We start from the raw sequence: 19,405 nt of genomic DNA, 5'->3' as shown, positions 1-19,405 counted from the left end.
AGACTAGAAATCAGTTCCTTGTAGAAAGTGGGTGTTTGGAGACTGGGTGGGCTCTATGGTTTCATATCCCCACTAAAACTTCCTCCCTCCCCAAAAACCCATTCATCTCCGAATCGCCAGTAATATTTTCCCCAACTTGGAGTCGGAAACCTTACAGTTGCCTCCTTTTTTCTCCCCACAAAAGACCACGGAGAACAGAGTATCAAAAATAACCGAAAGTCTCAGCTCCCGACGTGGGAACTGTGCCTCTAGACACCGAACTCTACCAACGCAGGGAGGGGGGGAGAAGGGAAGCTGCGATTGGTTGGATGCAAGAGCCGCATTGCGCGAGGCACACTTGAGGGCGCGGAAAGCCGGCGGCAAGGCGTCGTGAGGGGAAAGGGGCGGAGCTTCACAGTGCCGGGGCTGCGAGACAAGGTTGACCATGGTCACGTTTGGGTTGACCGTTGTCCGGCAGTAAGTACCGCGGCCCGCCCCTGCTCTGTCCAGCCCTCCCTCCCGCGTTTCCTCTGACCGCCCTTCGCAGCTAGCCCCACTGCGCGGGGGAGGGCCGCCGCCAAGTTCTCTGAGACCCGCACGGTGGGCGGGCCCAGCTCCTAGAGAGCTGTCAGTCATTGACGGCTCCGGTGTGACGTCATACGCAGCCCGCGTTGAGCCTAGTTGCATCCAGTCGTACGCGTGTTCAGTGCCCTCCAGTCGCTTACGACTTACGGCGTCCCGGTGAATTAACCGAAACCTCCTATCGTTAACAGCCTTGTTCAGGTCTTGCTGACTGAGTGACGTGGCTTCAGGCCTTTTTTGTAGCAGGAACTCCTTTGCATATTAGGCCACACCCCCATGATGTAGCCAATCCCCCAAGAGCTTACAGGGCTCTTCTTACAGGGCCTACTGTAAGTTCCAGGAGGATTGCCTACATCAGGGGTGTGTGGCCTAATATGCAAAGGAGTTCCCGCTACAAAAAAAGCCCTAAATTCTATCTCATGTTGGGTCGTCTTCTTTTCTCAGCATTATTGTCTTTTCCAGTGAGTCCTGTCTTCTCACAATGTGGCTGAAGTATGATCGTTTGGTTGTTTTAGCTTTTAGGGAGAGTTAAATGTGATCTGGAACCCACCTACTTGTTAAGGGTATCTGTGGAGTTCTCCAAACACCACGTTTCGAACAAATCAGCTTTCTTTATTGTCCAGCTTTCACACCCATACCTAGTAATGGGGGAATACCATGGCATGAATTGAGTTGATCTTGGTCGCCGGCAATGCATCCTTACCCTAGGAATCTTTTCTATCTCTTTTATGGCTGTCCTCAGTCTTAATCTGATTTTTTGGAAGCACTCTCCCTTTTGTTTGATGGTAGAGGTAAGGAAAACAAAATCTTAAACAATTGTCTTAATTGTCTACCTTAAATGTGTGTAATTCTTCAGTCCGTGTAATACAGTGAAAGTTACTTTGGTAAGGATAGGTTTATATTCAGCATTTTACATTTAAAACTAATTTTCATTCTACTTCATTGCAATACATTTGTATATATGTTAAACTAGTTCTCATTCTAAACTTGTCTTCTTACATAAAACACACTCCATCTCTCAAGTTTTCTTAATTGATCTGTTTCTCAAATAAATTGTTGATTTCATTATCACTGCATACTGGACAAGTTTATGTTTTTCGCTCTCTTAAGCCTGGGTAGAGATCCACTTTCCATTTTGGTTTATAAGTAATTCTAGCCACTGTCACCACATATCTGAATATCTTTTCCAAAAAGCTTTGGGTTTTTTGGGTTTTTTTAAGAAAAAGAGGTGCTGGAACTCTTGAGGGAAATGAAGGAGAAACACCCAGGATTATTTGAAACTATATTAGTTTCATGTGCTGTGGACTTAACTGTAATTCAAAACAAAACTATAGACTTGTCACCAACTTCCTTAGTTCTTTTTCAGGTCTTGCTTTTGGTGCCTAATGCTGAATGATGACCTTGAAGCCACCATGTTCTAACATACTTTGTTGGATCAAAGACTGTTAAAGGGAGGACCAACAATTTTTATAAACAATAAAAATATTATGGTTTTGACTGATAAGGAGGACCTTTCTGGAGTGACAATCAAATTCATCTGGGAAAATCTCCTTTCACACTCACTGGAGAAAATAGCAATTGTACTGGTGAGAGCAACAAGTGTGCGCTGTGTGGCTGCTTCCCCACTTTCTCGCAGCCACTACTGGGCATCCCCTCATCTAAATCTTGTTTTTCATTTTAATATTTTTGTGATGTCACAAGTGATACCATGCTCCTCTGGTGCCCCTTATGAACTTTAACACATTTTGTTGAGGATTTTGTTTCCACAGAAAGGTTCCAGAACTCTGTTCCACCATGTTCCCCCAGAAAGAAGCCCTGTGTCCACATATGAAGGAAGCTTCCGTCCTGTATCTTGACATTTCCAACATTTTCCTTTATAGTTTGTTTTCACTTTCTCTATATCCTTCGGAGTTATGTACCATCTGAAGAACATATTGAACCTGTTTTCTCTTAACACCCGACTGTGGCTGTAAACTGTTTCCCATAGCCATTCCCATTGATGTATGGATATCTGATCTTTAAAGTTCAGCATCCATTTATCATACATGTTTTTACTTCTTCTGTTTCTAGCAGGAGAAGTAGATTATAAATCCATCATAATAAATGCTCTTTTTGTTTTGTGATCAGCCATTCAAACTCAGTCATATCTCTTAGGGCTCTAGCTTCAGCGTTTATGATATTCTTTAGTCTTGAAGTACAACCACTGAATATTTATTCCTTCACCCTTAATGTCTCTCTGTGACATGGTTTTTCCCCGGGAGTTCATCATCATGCTACTGAACATTAGAAAGTTCTTTCTAGTATTCTTATCGTGGTAGGCCTCTGTCTGGGGACATAAGCAGAGAATATGGAGGGCTCAATAGTTCTGTCGTTCAAATCATATTCTCATCAGTTCATCTCTGATTTTTCTTGTGTCATAATCATTTTAGTTGATTTCTTAATCCATAAATAATTATGTAGGCTTTTGTCTAGATCTGCCAATTCAAGTTTTACTATTCTTTGTCTTACGTTTAGAATTGTTAATCCTCCTCTCTTTTTCTCATTTTAAGAACATAAGAACATAAAAGAAGCCATGTTAGATCAAGCCAATGGCCCATCCAGTCCAACACTCTGTGTCACACAGTGGCCAAAAAAAATTATATACACACACACACTCACACACACTGTGGCCAGTAGCCACTGATGGACCTCTGCTCCATATTTTTATCTAAACCCCTCTTGAAGGTGGCTGTGCTTGTGGCCACCACCATCTCCTGTGGCATTGAATTCCACATGTTAATCACCCTTTGGGGGAAGAAGTATAATGTTATAATCTTATAATGCTTTAAAACTGATTCTTGGTTTCTTGCCATTCCAAGTAAACGTATCTGTTTCTGGCATTCTTTCAGTGTTCATTCTTCTATATGTATGGGTAAACATTTGAAACAAGAACCTTAGTTTCAGCAGTACATTCATTTTAATTACAGCAATTCTTCCAGGTCAGGAGATTCTTTAATTTTTTTTTCCCATCTGAATAAATCTACTCCCCCCCCCCCCCCCGGCCCTCACTATGTGCATATTATGTCTGTCTTTTATAAAGGATTTTTCTTCTCTGAAGTATTTTGTCTGTTTCAGTGGAGAAACAAGATACAATAAAGAGAAGATACTGCAAGGTTTGTGCCTTTTCTGCCGCTTTATTAATTAATTGCTTATAAATCACAGTGGATTTTAGCTTTGCATCTTAACTCGTGTTATTAAATATTGAATTTGCTCCTAGCCTGGTCTTGTCAAAATGTAGTTTAGGAAAACATCGGTGTAGAGTTCTGACAGCCCTGGTTTTCTCCAGCATTGCCCATGTACAACAGCAGTTGTCTGCTGCATACTGAGAGCCAGTTTGGTGTAGTGGTTAAGTGCGCAGACTCTTATCTGGGAGAACCGGGTTTGATTCCCCACTCCTCCACTTGCAGCTGCTGGAATGGCCTTGGGTCAGCCATAGCTCTTACAGGAGTTGTCCTTGAAAGAGTAGCTGCTGTAAGAGCTCTCTCAGCCCACCTACCTTACAGGGTGATTGTTGGGGAGGTAAAGGAGATTGTGACCGTTCTGAGATTCAGAGTATAGGGTGGGATATAAATCCAATATAATCATCATGGTGATTTTCCTGAGCTGGAAATCCCAATCTAGCAGCTAGGGTGGAGCTCCAGATAGCTTTGTGAGGAGAACTAAAAACTGGATTTAATCAGCTCTAAATTTCGGGAGCTGAATTTTTAAATTTGAGAAAACTCATGCACACAAGTATCCATATAGTTTTCCCAAATCTGGGTTGAGAAATTCCTGGAGATGTGGGGGTGGAACCTGGAAAGGGTGGGGACTGTGGAGAGGAGGGACCTCAGTGGGGTATGATGTCATAGAGTCCACCTTCCAACACTACCATTTTCTCCAAGGGAAATGATCTCTTTAGTCTGGAGATCAGCTGTAATCCCAGGAAACCTTCAGGTCCCACCTGGAAGCTGGCAACCCTGTTTGTAAAATGATACCTTGTCCAGCTAATATATGCACATGGAAATCAATATCTGTATAAATTTAGACCTACTCAAACAGGCATTGCAAATGTACACAGTGCTAGAAACAGAGTAATAAACTGTGCCATAAAGTATCCTCAACTTTGTGCCAGTTGGAATAAGAATTTTTAAAAAGCCATCATATAGTAAAGTTTTGATTACCAATAGCCTCTAATCATTAAACAGGACAGAAACTTGCAGTGCCTCTGTTAACACATGTGGCTATGTGTTTGTTTGGTGGTGGAGAATGTCGCCAAATTGCAGCTGACATTTTGATCCCGTATGGTTTTCATGGCAAGAGACACTGAGAAATGGTTTGCCATTGCCTGCCTCTTTAAAGAAGAAGAAGAGGAGGAGCAGGAGATTGGATTTATACCCCACCCTTCACTACTCAAAGGAGTCTCAGAGCAGCTGACAATCTCCTTTTTCTTCTCCTCCCCACAATGTTCTCTCTAAGCTGTGGAGTCTTGTGAGCAGAAATTCTACTTTGTGAGCTACTGGCATTAAAGTTGTGAGCTGCTGCATAAATTAATTTGCTTTGGGACCATTTTTCCTGAGCTGAGACAAAAATGTGTGAGCTGGAGGCTAAAAAATTATGAGCTAGCTCACACTAACTCAGCTTACAGGGAACACTGTGAGGTAGATGGGGCTGAGAAAGCTCTAACAGAAACTGCTCTTGAGAGGAACAGCTCTGTGAGAACTGTGACGGACTCATGGTCAAGGAGTGAGGAATCAAATCTGGTTCTCTTAGATAAGAGTCCGTGCACTTAACCAGTGCACCAAACTGGCTCCCTGCACTTCCTCGGTGATCTCCCATCCAGTTAATAACCAGGGCCAACCTTGCTTAGCTTCTGCAGTTTGACATGACCATGCTAGTTTGGACCATCTAGGTTAGGTTTGCATGTGGGAAAAACAGTCTCTCTTCTAAATGCTTCTCAGGTCTGGTCTACACATACAGCAGAATGAGGTGGTGGAATGAACTGGACCCACTTCAAAATGTGGAGGGAGGGGCGGATTATATCCCAGTGAATATGGTAAACAAGCATACCATGCAAAAGGCTAGGTTTTCTTTCTCCCTGCTGTGTTAATTTTATTTTACCAGGAGAGAGGGAGTTTTCAGTATGTGATTTTCTCTCCCCTGAAGTCTGAACAGCCTGAACAGCATATATTGTTCAAAAGGCTAATAGAACAACAGAAACAAAAACAAGGCTGGTCCCTACCCCTAAGGAGTTTGTTGTCTTTATTCAGATTGAGAGAAACCAGCCAAATTAATCAATTTAATGTTTACATGTTGTTTTATTTGGATATATAAACAAACTCAAAAGACTTTGGGTGAGTTTTTGTGCTCGCTAAGAGAGCCACAGTAATTCCGGTGGAGGGATCCAATCCATGCACTAGTGCTCTTGCAGTTACTATCTTAACAGTGGATCAGTGAAGTTGGGGTGGGGCTGTTGTTCATTGGCAGAGCATCTGTATGCATGGGATGCAGAAGATCCCAGGTTCAATCTCCAACATCTCCAGTTAAAGGATCAAATAGGTGGTGATGGAAAATACCTCTGCCTGAGACCCTGGCAAGCCACTGTCAGTCAGAGTAAACAATACTGACTTTGATGGACCAAGAATCGGATTCAATATAAGGCAGCTTTGTGTGTGTTGTGTGTGTTTGCATTCAATATCCCCTATATTCTGGCATTTGTAGGACAAGGCATAGATGAACCTCTCTCTCAGATGGGCTTCCAACAAGCCAATGCTGCTGGTGTGTTTCTCAGCAATGTCAAATTTACTCACGTGTACTCAAGTGACCTACTTCGAGCAAAGCAGGTGAGCAATTTTAGGGTGTAGATGAAATAAAAATGAAAAGAAAGATCTGATGTTCTAAAATTTGTTTTCTTAGAATTTGTTTTTCTAGGAATCTTACAACAGTGGTGATGTGGCTACAAAGAAACATGGTACTGTGGGTTCCTTTTATGAGAGCAAATTACAGATGAATGTATGTTATTTGTATAAGGAATTAAAATTTGCCTCCCATGCAAAGTAGTCCTAGGTAGAGTTACTCAAATCTGAATCCACTGGAAACGATGGATTTTGATTAGAGTAACTCTGCATAGAATAGCTGAGCTGTGCTGACTTCTGGTGGAGTATCAGATTAGGTTCAAAGCACTTAGTGATCTGGGACCCATGTATCTTTGGGACCGCCTGTCCTGATACACCCCTGAAGAGCACTGTGCTTGATTGATAAGAACCTACTGGTGATCCAAGAGACATCTGTCTGCCCTTGATCAGGGTCAGTGTGTTTTCCAATGCAGTGGAATTCTCTGCCAAACAACATGCCCTGTTAATGCAGTTCCGCAAGGCATGTAAGGCAGAGATGTTCTGCCAGGTGTTTGGTTGAGGACAGCAATGGTTTTCCATCTGGCTGGCACTCTTGTTTTTCCTGCCCCCCCCCCCCCCCCCGCCAAGGCAGTGACATACTCTGGCAGTCTTATTGTCATCTTATTGGTTATAGGTGTACTATTGTTGTAAATGTATGGATTTTAAAAAATATTTTAGTGTGTATTGTATTATGTGGATGTTTTTACTGATGTACACCACCCTGAGCCCTGTTCTACAGCAGAAGGAAAGGAAAAGGTCCCCTGTGCAAGCACCAGTCGTTTCCGACTCTGGGGTGACATTGCTTTCACGTTTTCACAGCAGATTTTTTATGGGGTGGTTTGCCATTGCCTTCCCCAGTCATCTACACTTTCCCCCCAGCAAGCTGGGTACTCATTTTACCAACCTTGGAAGGATGGAAGGATGAGTCAACCTCGAGCCGGCTACCTGAAAACCCAGCTTCTGCCAGGGATCGAACTCAGGTCATGAGCAGAGTTTAGGACTGCAGTACTGCAGCTTTAACACTCTGCACCACGGGGCTCTTGTTCTACAGTGGAGGGTAGTATAAAAATAATTAAATATTTTTAATAACATATGTACATTAAACTTAAGTCCTAAGGAACATTTATAGCTACACTGCAAATCTTGCAGCTTCATATAGTTGCTCTTAGGAGCAAAATGGAATTTCTTTGCAGAGCCAAAGCATTCTATTGGCCAAAGCAAATTAGTAGATGCTGAGGGAAAAATAAGAGCCTCAAATCTTCTAGCAGCATCCTTGGATGGTGCAAAAGCTGTTTGTAGGTTAATGACTGTCAGTGCCATCCTAAGAATACTTTCCATGGGAGTAAGCTCAGTTGAAGAGATTTGAGTAAGATTCCTGTTAAACTTGCTGTGAATAGTGTACTTTCCCATTAGCCTCCATCCCAACAGTGTGACCAGTGGTGAAAATGAATGGAAGGATCAACTGTAATACCAGTTTTTTCTTCTCCATTGCCTATGTCAGTAGTGTAACTATGTTGGGGCAATAAGGGTACACATTCTGGGCATGACTGGGACATGCTAGATCTTAAAGAATCTGTAATATATTGACTTCTACAAAGATAATGTTAATTCACCTATTCAGTATGAATATTTAAGTATGTTTTCAGGAGGTATCAGCTTTGCTTAGACTGAGGCTTAGGAAGGGCAGTAGGCTAGGCCGAGCAGCATCACTGCAGACTTCATGAGCACAGCATAATACATCACATTCAGTTTTGAATGTTTCTGATGGACCAGGAGCACATAGAAGACAGTAACAGTGGCAAGTGTTTGTGTGTGGGGGAGTACTTAATAATTTCTGAGCAGGGGCAATCTACTTGTCCGTTGAGACTTTGGAATTGTAGCTGCAGTTCCTTAAAAGGCCAAGCTCCATTCTTAATCTTGCTCAAGTGCTAATTCCCCTGGCTAGTTACGGTAATACCAGCCTAATCATTCTTGTCTTCTTGGCTGTCTGCCTCTGCATGTTGTCAGTCTTTTTTCCCCCCATGTCTTCTTAGCAGCTAAGCCCATCCATATATTAACCTCCTGAGTTACGTTCCAGTCGTTTCCTCTTATTGTGTCCACCCTGTAGGCGAGGGATGTTTCCTGTAGGTTTACCAGTCTGTGGCCTTTCAGTCAATATTGAAAAGGTGGGTTAGAAGATGAGCAGAAGCCATTATGAGGGATCTTTGGCTGACCACTTTTGACAAATGGGGAGGAGGGAATCCATGTCAATAGCCACAAGTCAGGGAAGGACGAGAACCGGTATATGTGAATTGGAAGGACCTTCATAAAGGTAAAGGTGTATTTCTGTGCAGGAATCAAAACACTAATGCCAGCTCCTAGGGTTACCAGCCTCCAGGCAGGGGGCTGCAGTTCTCATGGAATTGCAACTGATCTTCTGAAATCAGTTTCCCCTGGAGGAAATGACTGCTTTGGAAGGCTGCTATGGTATAACAGACTCTAGGAGAAATGGAAGTTCTAGAATGACATCACATCTCTGCTGAGATCCTTCCCTTCCCCAGTCTCCATCCTCTCTGAGCATCATCCTCAAATATCTTGGACTTTCCCGAGCCAGAATTGTCACGCTTCTCAAGACAGTTTGATTTCTGATAGTAGTACTGTTGAGCACGTTCTTTTCATATAAGTTGGGCTTACCCCAGGAGGAACTCTGTGGTGGACTGGACTATAAGGCGACGTGATAAAAATCTCTCACGGTGAAATCCTAAACAGTGTATAGCAGTATAATTCTGCTTATACTGCATTACTGCTTATACTGCTCTGCTTATACTGCATTGCTGCCCTTCCATTTTTAATTGCTGCGAAATCAGTGCTTGAAGCAGTCTCTTCCCTGTGCCTTGAGGTAAGATTTCTTCTGGCCACACCAGTGATACTCAGTGGCTCAGGAGCCACATATATCTCTTTGGCACAGGTGGCTCTTCTGAGCACCATTACCTCATGTAGCACCACCCTATGTTTTGGGAAAGTGGGCAAGACCCTTGTCAGTGGGTACTGTGGTTGACAGTCGGTTGCCACCTAGAAATAGTTGCTGTTGGGTGAATGGAAAAGCTATGAGCCTCCCTGAGGTTCTGGCCTCATGCTTTGGTCGATGGTAATTGCAAATATGTCTCTCTGTGACCATGGTGTGAGTACCACTGTGCTATAAGAACTGAATAATTTTCATCTGAGTTTTCCAGCTCAAGATGGGACAGTGGCATCTTACAACGAATCTTTCTCCTCCCCTGGCCATGGACCCCATTCATGGCTGTTCTTAAGAAACAGCCATGGGAAAAGGCTTGCGTAGATCACAGCACTCTGTGCAAGGAATGAGGGAGGGAGCCATCTTTTTACATGCCCAAGGTGGTTCTTTGATGACTGGTATCTCCTACGAGTGGCACAAAGGGAAACTCACAGTGCTTCCTGTTAGAGTTACTGGGCTTAGAAAGGTGTAACCCCACTTAGGATCTCACTTTCATTCTCTGTCCCAATGTCAAAAACTCAGTAAAGATGTTGCCGATATTGTAGCAACAAAAGTAGGTTCGCAAGCTGTGTAATAAAACAATTGACGCCATATATTGCTGTACAAAAGTAGTTAACGAGTTTGTGTTTTTGTAAATTTATGACTGTCTTTTCTTGCTACTTCCGAGATTTATAGTTCTTCTATTAGAAGGTGAAGTAAATTTTTGATTGCTGCTGGCCTGACTGATAACTAACTTGTTTCACTTAATGTGGTGTTCTTTTTTTCTTGCAAAAGTAGATTTTCTCATATCATAGCATTGATAATGAGGCTAAAGCTGGCAAGGAAACTGCACACTATTCCAGAAAATGTTTTTCATTTCCTATGTTCCTGGAAAAGCACAAAAGAGAGTCAGCATAGAATTTTTATCTTTTAAATTACTTTAAAATATAAATATAGTCTTTAAAACAATTCCCCAAGACACCTCTTTATCATTTATAGTTTGTGTTCTTAATATGGCTTGTTTGCTTAATGTTTCAGACAGCAGACTCAATTCTCAGAAAGAGTCAGTTTTGCAAAGAGAGTGCTGTAAAATATGACGCAAGACTCCGGGAGCGGGTAAGTAAAAGAAAATGTTTTTGGTGTCACTATTTTTCTGCAGAATCAGAAATCTCAATTTACTGCTTGCAAAGCCTCTGAAGTCTGTAGATTCTTCATTTTGCATGTGGAGGTTCCAGCAAGACTCCCCCATCCCTATTCACTGCCATGTCAGGGGAAGTATTCATTTATTATTTAAAACATTTCTGCCACCTTTCTGTCCAGCTCATGTGGGTCCTAGCAGGCACTGTGTCTGCTATCATATGTTAATTTCATACCATTAACATATGATAGCTGGTCATTTGAAATGTCCTTGGGTTTTCCCAGAGAGCTTGCAAGCAGTACCCATTAAAAGGGAAGCAAGTTTCCACATTTTTTCCTGCCCTGTAGCACCATTGTGATTTTTATCTGATTGTTTTACTGTCTTAATATTGTTTATTTTATGTTGTTAGCTGCCTTGAGTCTTTGTAGAATGGACGAGATATAAATCTGATGTAATAAACAAACAAACAAACAATAGTACCAAATTCAGATAGCAATAAGCATCACCCTGGCTTAGTGGTCGAGCATCTACCGAACATGCAGAAGGTCCCAACTTCAATCCCTGGCATCTTTAGTTCATATCACAAGATCAGGTGATATGAAGGAACACCCCAGTGAGCAGTTGCCAGTCTGAGCAGACGGTACTGACCTCAATGGGCCAATGGTCTCATTTAGTATAAGGCAGCTTCATGTGCTTGTGTGTGTGTTCATGTACCACCACCCCAGCCCCCCACTGAGCAGTCCTGGCAGTAGTCCAGAGCAACCAGATTAATTTCTCAAACATCCTCCTGATGTGTGGGAAGTTCATCTCAGTACTGGATTGGGTCCAAAGCTGCATGCTGGAGCTGGAGGCTGAGGTTCTGTGTGACAGTGCTGGTCACCAATGGAAGCCATCTCCCCCATGTGTTGGTAGGGAAAATGTTCATTTGTGCTTAGAGACTTCAGGTTATGCCAAGTCCTTGGATGTAAAATGCAGGTCCAGGAGCCACTTTGGGCTGTTAATGTGCCAGGAACCAGGCCCTTCCGCCCCCTGTTAGAGTCTGTCAACACAGAACTTCAAGAGTGTGGTTGGAAGAGGCTGCATGTTGGCGATGAGGAGATGCTGGAAAGGTGAGGCTGGGCTTGATTTTATGACAGACCCTCTGCTTCCACTTGGAGGGCCTTGACATCACTTCCTGGTAGCTGCTATTATAAGGGGAAATGGGAGCAGAGTTGTAGTTTGAGAGAGTGCCTTAAGCATGCTGCTGACAGAAAAGGGACAAGATAGGGCGGTGGGTGAATTTAAGAGATATCACTTAGGCAAAGCTGCCTGCAGAATTCCCCTTGCAAAATTCTTCTTGTAGCATCCTTTTTTCAGAGAAGTGTGACTTCCAGATCTTTTCCCAGCAGTATTTCTGACCTCCCCCATCCCCTTCCAAACAGTGTGTGAGTCATAGTCTTCCCATACGGCTCTTAAGCCCTGCCGTGCTACTTCACTGACATATACATTCAGAAGAACCAGTTTTTATCCAGTGTACTGTTTTCAGTTTTAATCCAGTATACTGTTTTAACATCGTTATGAGATGCTCCCTGAAGCTGACTCTTTGAACAAGCATAAGTGTGGGGAGGACTTGGAAAACTCCTAAACAGGAAGGCTAGCATATAACAGGGTCAACAATATGGATTTTGATTTCTTTCCTTTTCCCCCTGAACATGTTTTCTTGGTATTCAGGAAAGCTTTTATCTCAAGGGATAACAAGCATAAGAGATTCTCTGATGCTGGGAAATGAACAGCTGAATGGAAGGAAATGTTGAGCGTTACAAACCTTTTGTCCTTTACAGTACTTCTTGGGAAGTGCTGAACTGAAGTTCTTTTTCCAGAGCTCCTGTGCACCAGCTCCCATAATAGATTTGTTGCTGACAAGAGATGAAGCAGGGTAAAGAGAGGCAGGCTCTTCAGCATTGCTATTGGAGGAGAGAAACTGACTGTTGCATAGCAGCTTTGAAAGCTGAATCTGTTGCAGAATCAAATCCCATGTAGAAGGACTTGAAGTGAACCCTGTAGTTAAAAAAACAAGACTGAGAAAGGGATTAGCTTTACTATAGAGCAAGGTTCCAGTCCAGTAGCATCTTAAAGACCAGCAAGGCTTGTTCATCTTTAAGGTGCTATTGGATTCAAGTCTTGCTCTTCTTCTGCAGACCAAGATGACTACGCAGCTACCCACCTGAAACAATTTTGTACATTGGTTAACCTAGATTGTCTTTGAATACCTTCTAATATATTCTACATTTGATTTACATGATCTACATAGCTGCGGGACCGTCTCCTTCCATATATGCCCGGGAGGTTGTTACGTTCAGCCTCCCAACATCTGTTGGCCGTCCCCAGTCTAAGAGACGCCCAACTTGCCTCAACTAGGGCCAGGGCTTTTTCAGTCCTGGCCCCAACCTGGTGGAGTCAGCTCCCTACAGAGATCCGGGCCCTACCTGGCTTATTCGCCTTCTGTAGGGCCTGTAAAATGGAGCTGTTCTGCCAGGCTTTTAGTTGAGGCTGTGGCCGTCTGTTCTTGATCTGGTTGGCCTCCCCTGCCAGCACTGTCACCTGTGTTATAAAACAGAATAATATCTGCCATCTCTATGGGATATCATGATGTGAGATGGCCAGGCTGGGCAATATGTGATTATGGTAGATTTTCTGAGCTGTTGAGTTGTCTGTTTATAAAATGTTTTTATTGTATTTTATTGTTTTATCATATTTTGCACTCCGTCCTGAGCCTACAGGGAATGGGCGGAATAGAAATATACTAAAATAAATAAATAAATTTACAACACTGTTCCAATGCACCATTGTTTTTTAAACAGAAGTATGGAGTGGCAGAAGGGAGGCCGCTGAGTGACCTCAGGACCATGGCAAAGGCTGCTGGGGAACAGTGCCCATCCTTTACACCTCCTGGAGGAGAAACCCTAGAAGAAGTACAGTACTAGTTTGTTTCATAAATTGTCCAGTCTTCTTTGTATGATGATAATGATGAACATAAGAGAAACCATGTTGGATCAGGCCAGTGGCCCATCCAGTCCAACACTGTGTGTCACACAGTGGTTAAAAAAAAAAAGGTGCCATCAGGGGGTCCACCAGTGGGGCCAGGATTCTAGAAGCTCTCATGCTGTTTCCACCCTCCTCAGCTCCAGGAATACAGAGCATCACTGCCACAGAGTTCCAACAACACGCTGTGGCTAATAGCTACTGATGGACCTCTGCTCCATATGTTTATCCAGTCCCCTCTTGAAGCTGGCTATGCTTGTAGCCGCCACTTCCTATGGTAGTGAATTCCATGTGTTAATCACCCATTGGTGAAGAAGTACTTCCTTTTATCCATTCTAACCCGACTGCTCAGCTATGTCATTGAGTGCCCACAAGTTCTTGTATTGTGTGAAAGGGAGAAAAGTACTTATTTGTCTACTTTCTTTATCCCATGCATAATCTTGTAAACCTCTATCATGTCACCCCTTAGTCAATGTTTCTCCAAATTAAAGGGTCCCAAACGTTCTAACCTTTCTTCATAGGGAAAGTGTTCCAACCCTTTAATCATTCTAATTGCCCTTTTCTGCACTTTTTCTAATGCTATAATATCTTTTTTGAGGTGTGGTGACGAGAATTGTATACAGTACTCCAAATGCTACTGGCTGATTTGTTTTCAATTCCCTTCCTAATAATTCCCAGCGTAGTGTTGACCTTTTTTATTGCAGGTGCACACTGTCTCGACATTTTCAGTGAATTATCTACCACAGCCCCAAGATCTCTTGATCAGTCTCTGCCAGTTCACACCCCATCAACTTGCATTTATAGTTAGGATTTTTGCCCCCAACATGCATTATTTTGCGCATTTTAATAATGGTTTCCACCAACTTTCCCAGGATTGAAGTCAGACTGACAGTCCTGTAATTTCCCGGATTTCCTCTAGAACCCTTTTTAAAGATGGGGGTGACATTAGCTACCTTCATCCTCAGGAATGGAGGCAGGTTTTAATGAAAGATTACATATTTTTGTCAGGAGATCCACAATTTCACCTTTGAGTTCTTTCAGAACTCTTGGATGTATGCCATCCTGGCCTGGTGACTTACCAGTTTTTAAATTGTCTATCAGTTGTAGGACCTCCTCTCTCATCATCTCAATCTGACTCAGGTCTTTCAACACCCCTCCCCAAATCAGCGCTACAATGGAGTAAATATAAATATGAGGAAATGCAGTGGGAGATAAGGTCTGTCAGGTTAAATTGAAAGCATCTTGGCACAGGTGGGTTTGGTGGAAGGAAGGGCTACTAGACCCAGGCATTAGGGGCCACAAAGGAGAAAGGATGGGACCATATATGGAACCAGGAGACTTTGAGGATGTTGAGCATAGTATTATTGGAGGAGTGAAAATTACAGATGGAGATGTAACAGAATGCTAGGACCAGAAGAACGTGTGAGTTAAGCCCATGGAGAGCTTCAAAGGTAAAGACAAGGAGTTCTGTATAAAGAAGGGGGCAGGGAGCCAGGGCAACATTTGAGGAGGATCTTGTTTGAGTTTATTGGGCAGTGGTTTTCACAGCCTGATAATTTTGTTGTTCCACTTCACTTTAGGTAAAGGCACGCAGTGAGGACTTTTTTGCAGATGTTTGTAGTCTTATTGTCAGGGAAGCGTGTCAGGAAAAAGCTACCGAAAGGAGAGCCGGAGATGACTCAGAAAGAAGTTCTAGTACCTTCCTGACAAACCATGACGGGAACCCAGAATTTCATCCCAGTTCCAGGGGAGCTACTGAAGACCTGGTTGCCAATGTACTGGTTGTGAGTCACGGGGCCTACATGAGGAGCTGGCTGGGTTATTTTGTTTCAGACCTAGAATGTGTTTTGCCAGCTTCTTTGACAAAGACTGAGCTGTCTTCTGTAAGTCCTAATACTGGAATTAGTCAGTTCATTGTAAAACTTGAGAGCAGAGATAATGTTAAGCCTAAAATCCAGTGCATTTGTCTGAATAGAGATGATCATTTACGTGATACGGCAGCTAAAAATATTTAGCTCTGGACAGTTAAAAAATGCAGCATGTATTTATGCAACGAGTACAAGCATATTTTCTTTTACATTATTTGAATTGTATGGGTTGTATGAAAAGGGGGAAAACAAAATAAATTCATATTCTGTTGCAACAGTTAGCTTTTTAGCAACTGATTTTAGGTGGTCTATACAATATTTGCAAAAGTATTTGCTCATCATTTACTCCCATGCATGATTGAAATTGCCTGGGCTTTTAAATCAATACCGCAGTATTAAGCACAGATCATATATGTGGTGCCCATGTGTGTTGTAAGTTTCTGTGTCTTAGCACTTTATTAAATAAATGTAAAAGTCAGCCTTTCAGTGAGGAAAGGTGAGTCAGCCATCTCAGGCAGTGGGTTTGGAGCATCTTTTAAAGTCAGCTGGGGAAGGCAGATCTGGCCCACTGAGCGCATGCCACTGGGATGTTCATTTGGATGGGGCTTGCACAGGAGAATTTAGGGGCGGGAGGTGGAATTTGGAGTGCCAGATTGTCTTAGTCCCATATTATTTTTTGATTTCTGTGTGGTAGTTATATGGATACATTCGTATTCTCTGCAGCCTAGTTGCCCTCTTCTGAATCCGGCTTTTGGTCTTTATATGCAACAGAGAGAGCATGAACAAGCAGGAGACTGAGCCACCTTTCTCATTTAGCCCTCCTCCTTTCTTATATCATGGGAACTTTTTAAAAAATAGCTGAAGAAGGATATCTGCAAATCCCAGTATCTTGTCTGTTGTGACTCAGTTTCTGACCCTTGAGCTACTCCTGAGTGTGCAGAGTGTCCTCGCAGGACCCTGGAACTGGACAGCTCAGTGGTATGGCCTAGTCCAGTACCTGTAAGAACCAAGGTGGCATGTCGTTTGCTGAGGTTAGCATCAGATCAAGTGTGTAGAAGTTGGCTTTTCATGGTATCTTCAAAGTACGTAGAAGCCCTGAGTCGAAATAAGCCCTCTCCATCTGTTCGCTGCCTTAACTGCAACCCAGTTGCAAAAGGAGGTGTTTGGAAGTATTGGCAATAGTGAAAATGGAATTTACAGGCAGTAAGTTGTCTGTGTTGTGAATAAGTGGAGACAGGTGAGCCCACTGTTTTCAGAATGGCATTTCTGTAAAATTGGTCTCTTGCCAGAGCTATACACTGCCCATTCAGTTTTATTTCTGAAACACTCCATATCATATACATTTAAATACTCTTAAAATACATCCTTGCCTGTCTGTACACTAGTATCATCCCCCCCTCTGTTGACCTTAAAAGCAGTTTTTAAAAAGGACAATGAAACGTAATAGCAATGTCAAAAAAACAAAACGCAGAACCATTGGAAAGCTGCAGTCAGTAGGAACTTAGTGAAACCTTTGGGAATAAGAGCTTCAAATCTGATTCTGTGGTCACAGGATACTGTAGATTCTGCCCTTAGCCCCAGTTCAGAAAATCTTCTAGACCTTCTCATATCACAAGAGTAATCCATGTTCTCTCCACTTCTGTATGGAGCTTTGTATTCTATACTGGTGCTCAATCATGTATAAGCTCCACATTCGTCATTTCTTCTCAGAGGCAGAGTGAAAGGTTAAAATGGCCCCAGAGCAAGCCAAACTGAACAGCCTTAGTTTCTCCATATGCTGGTGTTGCTGCTTAGTTCAGACTAGACCCTTGGCATTGACAACAGGCCTTCACTCATCCATTGTTTCCTTTCCTCCTGCAGATTGTGGAAGGCAACTGGTGAGCTAATACTTGCTGATTAAGGGTCAAAGTGAAGGGCTGGCCACTGATGCACCAGCAGAGTCGATTAAACTTGGCTTGCTTTGGCCACCGGTAACCCTTTAGGGCAGCAGCCCTCCGGGAAATTTCCCCTGTCAGTTAAATGACCATTTGGCTCCTGCTAATTCCTTTTTTTGAGGTCAGGGAAATGGGGCAAACCGGGTCTCTGTGCAATCATCTATCAGCATGGGTCACTCTTCTAACATGTTACATCATCTGCAGGGCAGGGCCAAGTGGCGCATCAAGTAAAAGCCTAGAAGGGCTGTGAGAAAATCTTGCAGGATATCGCTGGATTAACTAAAACTTTTGCTCCATACCTCAGTTTTCACAGACAATAGTGAAGGTATTGATGTGTATACTTAACTACCTCTTGGCAGTGCAGAGAGGATGAAACTTCATGAAGCACTTTGATGCTCTGACGAGCATGATTATTTGTCCTCCATATGCATAGTGTAAGATTTGCATGTAGCCAAAAATACATTTGTCCTTCAAAAACCTGCTGGGGTGGACATTCCCTCTTATTTCTGTAGCATCCTTGGGACTCCCTTTATATATTCTTGCAAAATCTGTGAGTTTTTGTTTCTTGAATGTATGTTGTGATTTCCCTTCTCCTCTCACCTTTGTGTTTCTCTGTCTTCAGATTGACGCCATCTGCAGATATGTAAATGCAGAGCTACTAGTGTCTGCCAATTGTTTTCATTTGTTGAGATGGGTATTTTTTTTAAATAAAGACATTCTACTCCACTTACTGTCCCAGCATTATCTTTGATTTTGTTTTATGAGATTGCTTTCAAAATACTTAAAAAGAACCCAGATGGAACCAAATTGATGTTTAATGCCACAAAAACCTGCACAGGAATTGTTAAACTTTCTCTTGAAGGAGAATTGTCAAGAGCTGGGGAGCATGTGATTTGGGATGACACATTGATACTAGATGATGTAATAAACATTCTACATCATCCAAATAGGGACAGGCTAGAACTCTGCAAGGTATGTGCAGCAAGAATAATTGGAAACACACACACAAATGCTAGAAGCCTGCAAGCCAAGATGAGTAACTTGAATTGCTTGGTGCTGAATAAGAGTATAGCTATATTCAGTATTACAGAAACATGGTGGAATGGGAAAAATCCAAGGGATACAATTATTCTAAGGTGATTGGGGAAGGCAATGGCAAACTACCTCATAAAAAGTCTGCCATGAAAACATTGTGAAAGCAACGTCACCCCAGAGTCGGAAACAACTGGTGCTTGCACAGGGGACTACCTTTACCTTTTTAAACTCCATAGGAAGGACTGGAAAGGGGATGCAGGAGTGGTGGTCAAAGAGGACATGCAGTTGAATCTGATAGATTTACATATCTTTGTCTTAAGTGGAAACACCACAGTTATTCCTCACTGTCTGCTTGCAGCGCATGTGAGCAATGTTGTACCCCACTACATTTTTCAATATGTGCAAGCTTCAGTACAGTGCAGTTTCAATGGACGATTAAAATCATTCATGCTGTCTGCTGTATCTTCCACTAATCCCTGTATTTATTTCATTAGAAATTATGCAGAGAAATACTCTGTGTTGCTGCAGCAGTTGGGCTACTCCTTGCCCGTGCAGAGCTGCACTTGAATACATTTCCCTTTGTGCTCATGCATCACTAGATCCAAGCCAGAAAGTCAGATAAGCTAGAAGACATAAGAGGATTAAGCTCCTTCACAGAATCATTGGAGGTGGAGACATCTAGACCTAAAAAGTAACTAAATAATGGGGATATCCTGTTAAACCCTGGACCAAAACTCTAAGAGTGATCTTAAGATGGAAAAAGAAAACAGAGAGATGTAATAATGGGTGGTTCCAGGTACTCATGTTACTATCATGAGAAAGAATTCTTAAATATCCTGTGATAGTGTCTTGGAAAAGCTACACTGCAATCCTTTCCGCTTACTTAAGGGCTCTTGATTTTTTTACAGCAGACTAACTGCATTAGCTACTTAGGTAGAGGAATTTAAAAACCACAGTCAAAGGCA

At 42.6% G+C, this 19,405-nt stretch overlaps 1 protein-coding gene across 1 annotated transcript; it reads left to right on the top strand.

Moving 5' to 3' along the window:
• The first annotated feature begins 296 nt into the window (after positions 1-296).
• Positions 297-18,131, top strand: TIGAR (TP53 induced glycolysis regulatory phosphatase). The gene is made up of 6 exons (XM_060253944.1): positions 297-456; positions 3,676-3,713; positions 6,298-6,419; positions 10,483-10,560; positions 13,423-13,533; positions 15,184-18,131. Exons 1-6 carry the CDS (start codon positions 425-427, stop codon positions 15,616-15,618), a joined length of 816 nt encoding a protein of 271 aa, XP_060109927.1. The 5' UTR covers positions 297-424; the 3' UTR covers positions 15,619-18,131.
• Positions 18,132-19,405: the final 1,274 nt, after the last annotated feature.

Source organism: Heteronotia binoei, chromosome 14 (assembly GCF_032191835.1).
Source record: "Heteronotia binoei isolate CCM8104 ecotype False Entrance Well chromosome 14, APGP_CSIRO_Hbin_v1, whole genome shotgun sequence".
Lineage (NCBI taxonomy): Eukaryota > Metazoa > Chordata > Lepidosauria > Squamata > Gekkonidae > Heteronotia > Heteronotia binoei.
The sequence above is the reverse complement of the archived record's forward strand: the minus strand, read 5'-3'. Positions and strand labels throughout refer to the sequence as shown.

Excerpts from the sequence above, each read along its gene's own strand:
- TIGAR (XM_060253944.1), top strand. The coding sequence starts at position 425 with ATGGTCACGTTTGGGTTGACCGTTGTCCGGCA. Across the intron at positions 457-3,675 it reads GGGTTGACCGTTGTCCGGCA|TGGAGAAACAAGATACAATA; the intron begins GTAAGTACCGCG and ends TGTCTGTTTCAG. Across the intron at positions 13,534-15,183 it reads GAGGAGAAACCCTAGAAGAA|GTAAAGGCACGCAGTGAGGA; the intron begins GTACAGTACTAG and ends ACTTCACTTTAG.